We start from the raw sequence: 240 nt of genomic DNA, 5'->3' as shown, positions 1-240 counted from the left end.
GGCTGAAGAAGCTGTTGATCGGTGCCGTGTGGTGGTACCTGCAAAACCCAAGGGGCACCCGGGCAGGTTCGGCCCGGCCCACGGCAGACCAGTGGTGGGGGGAACTGGGGCGCGGCGTCCTCCCTCCTCCACACCCAGTGCAGGGGGGATGCAAATCCCCCCGGGCCGCTTCGCGATGGGGAGGCAGGGCCTGAGCCCTGCAGGGCAGGGAGCGACCCGCCGCTGCGAAAGCGCATGGGG

The 240-nt window shown here is 70.8% G+C and overlaps 1 protein-coding gene across 1 annotated transcript in view; it reads right to left on the bottom strand.

The window, feature by feature from the left end:
- The window catches only part of AGXT (alanine-glyoxylate aminotransferase), a 4538-nt gene that overhangs the window by 1494 nt on the left and 2804 nt on the right, over window positions 1–240 (bottom strand). Inside the window, exon 11 of the mRNA XM_010284150.1 lies at window positions 4–101. Coding sequence (XP_010282452.1) covers window positions 4–101 — 98 coding nt within the window. The remainder of the gene's footprint in view (window positions 1–3; window positions 102–240) is intronic.

Source organism: Phaethon lepturus, unplaced genomic scaffold (genome assembly GCF_000687285.1).
Source record: "Phaethon lepturus isolate BGI_N335 unplaced genomic scaffold, ASM68728v1 scaffold23023, whole genome shotgun sequence".
In the NCBI taxonomy this organism is placed as follows: Eukaryota; Metazoa; Chordata; class Aves; order Phaethontiformes; family Phaethontidae; genus Phaethon; species Phaethon lepturus.
This window is presented reverse-complemented; position numbering and strand designations above follow the sequence as displayed.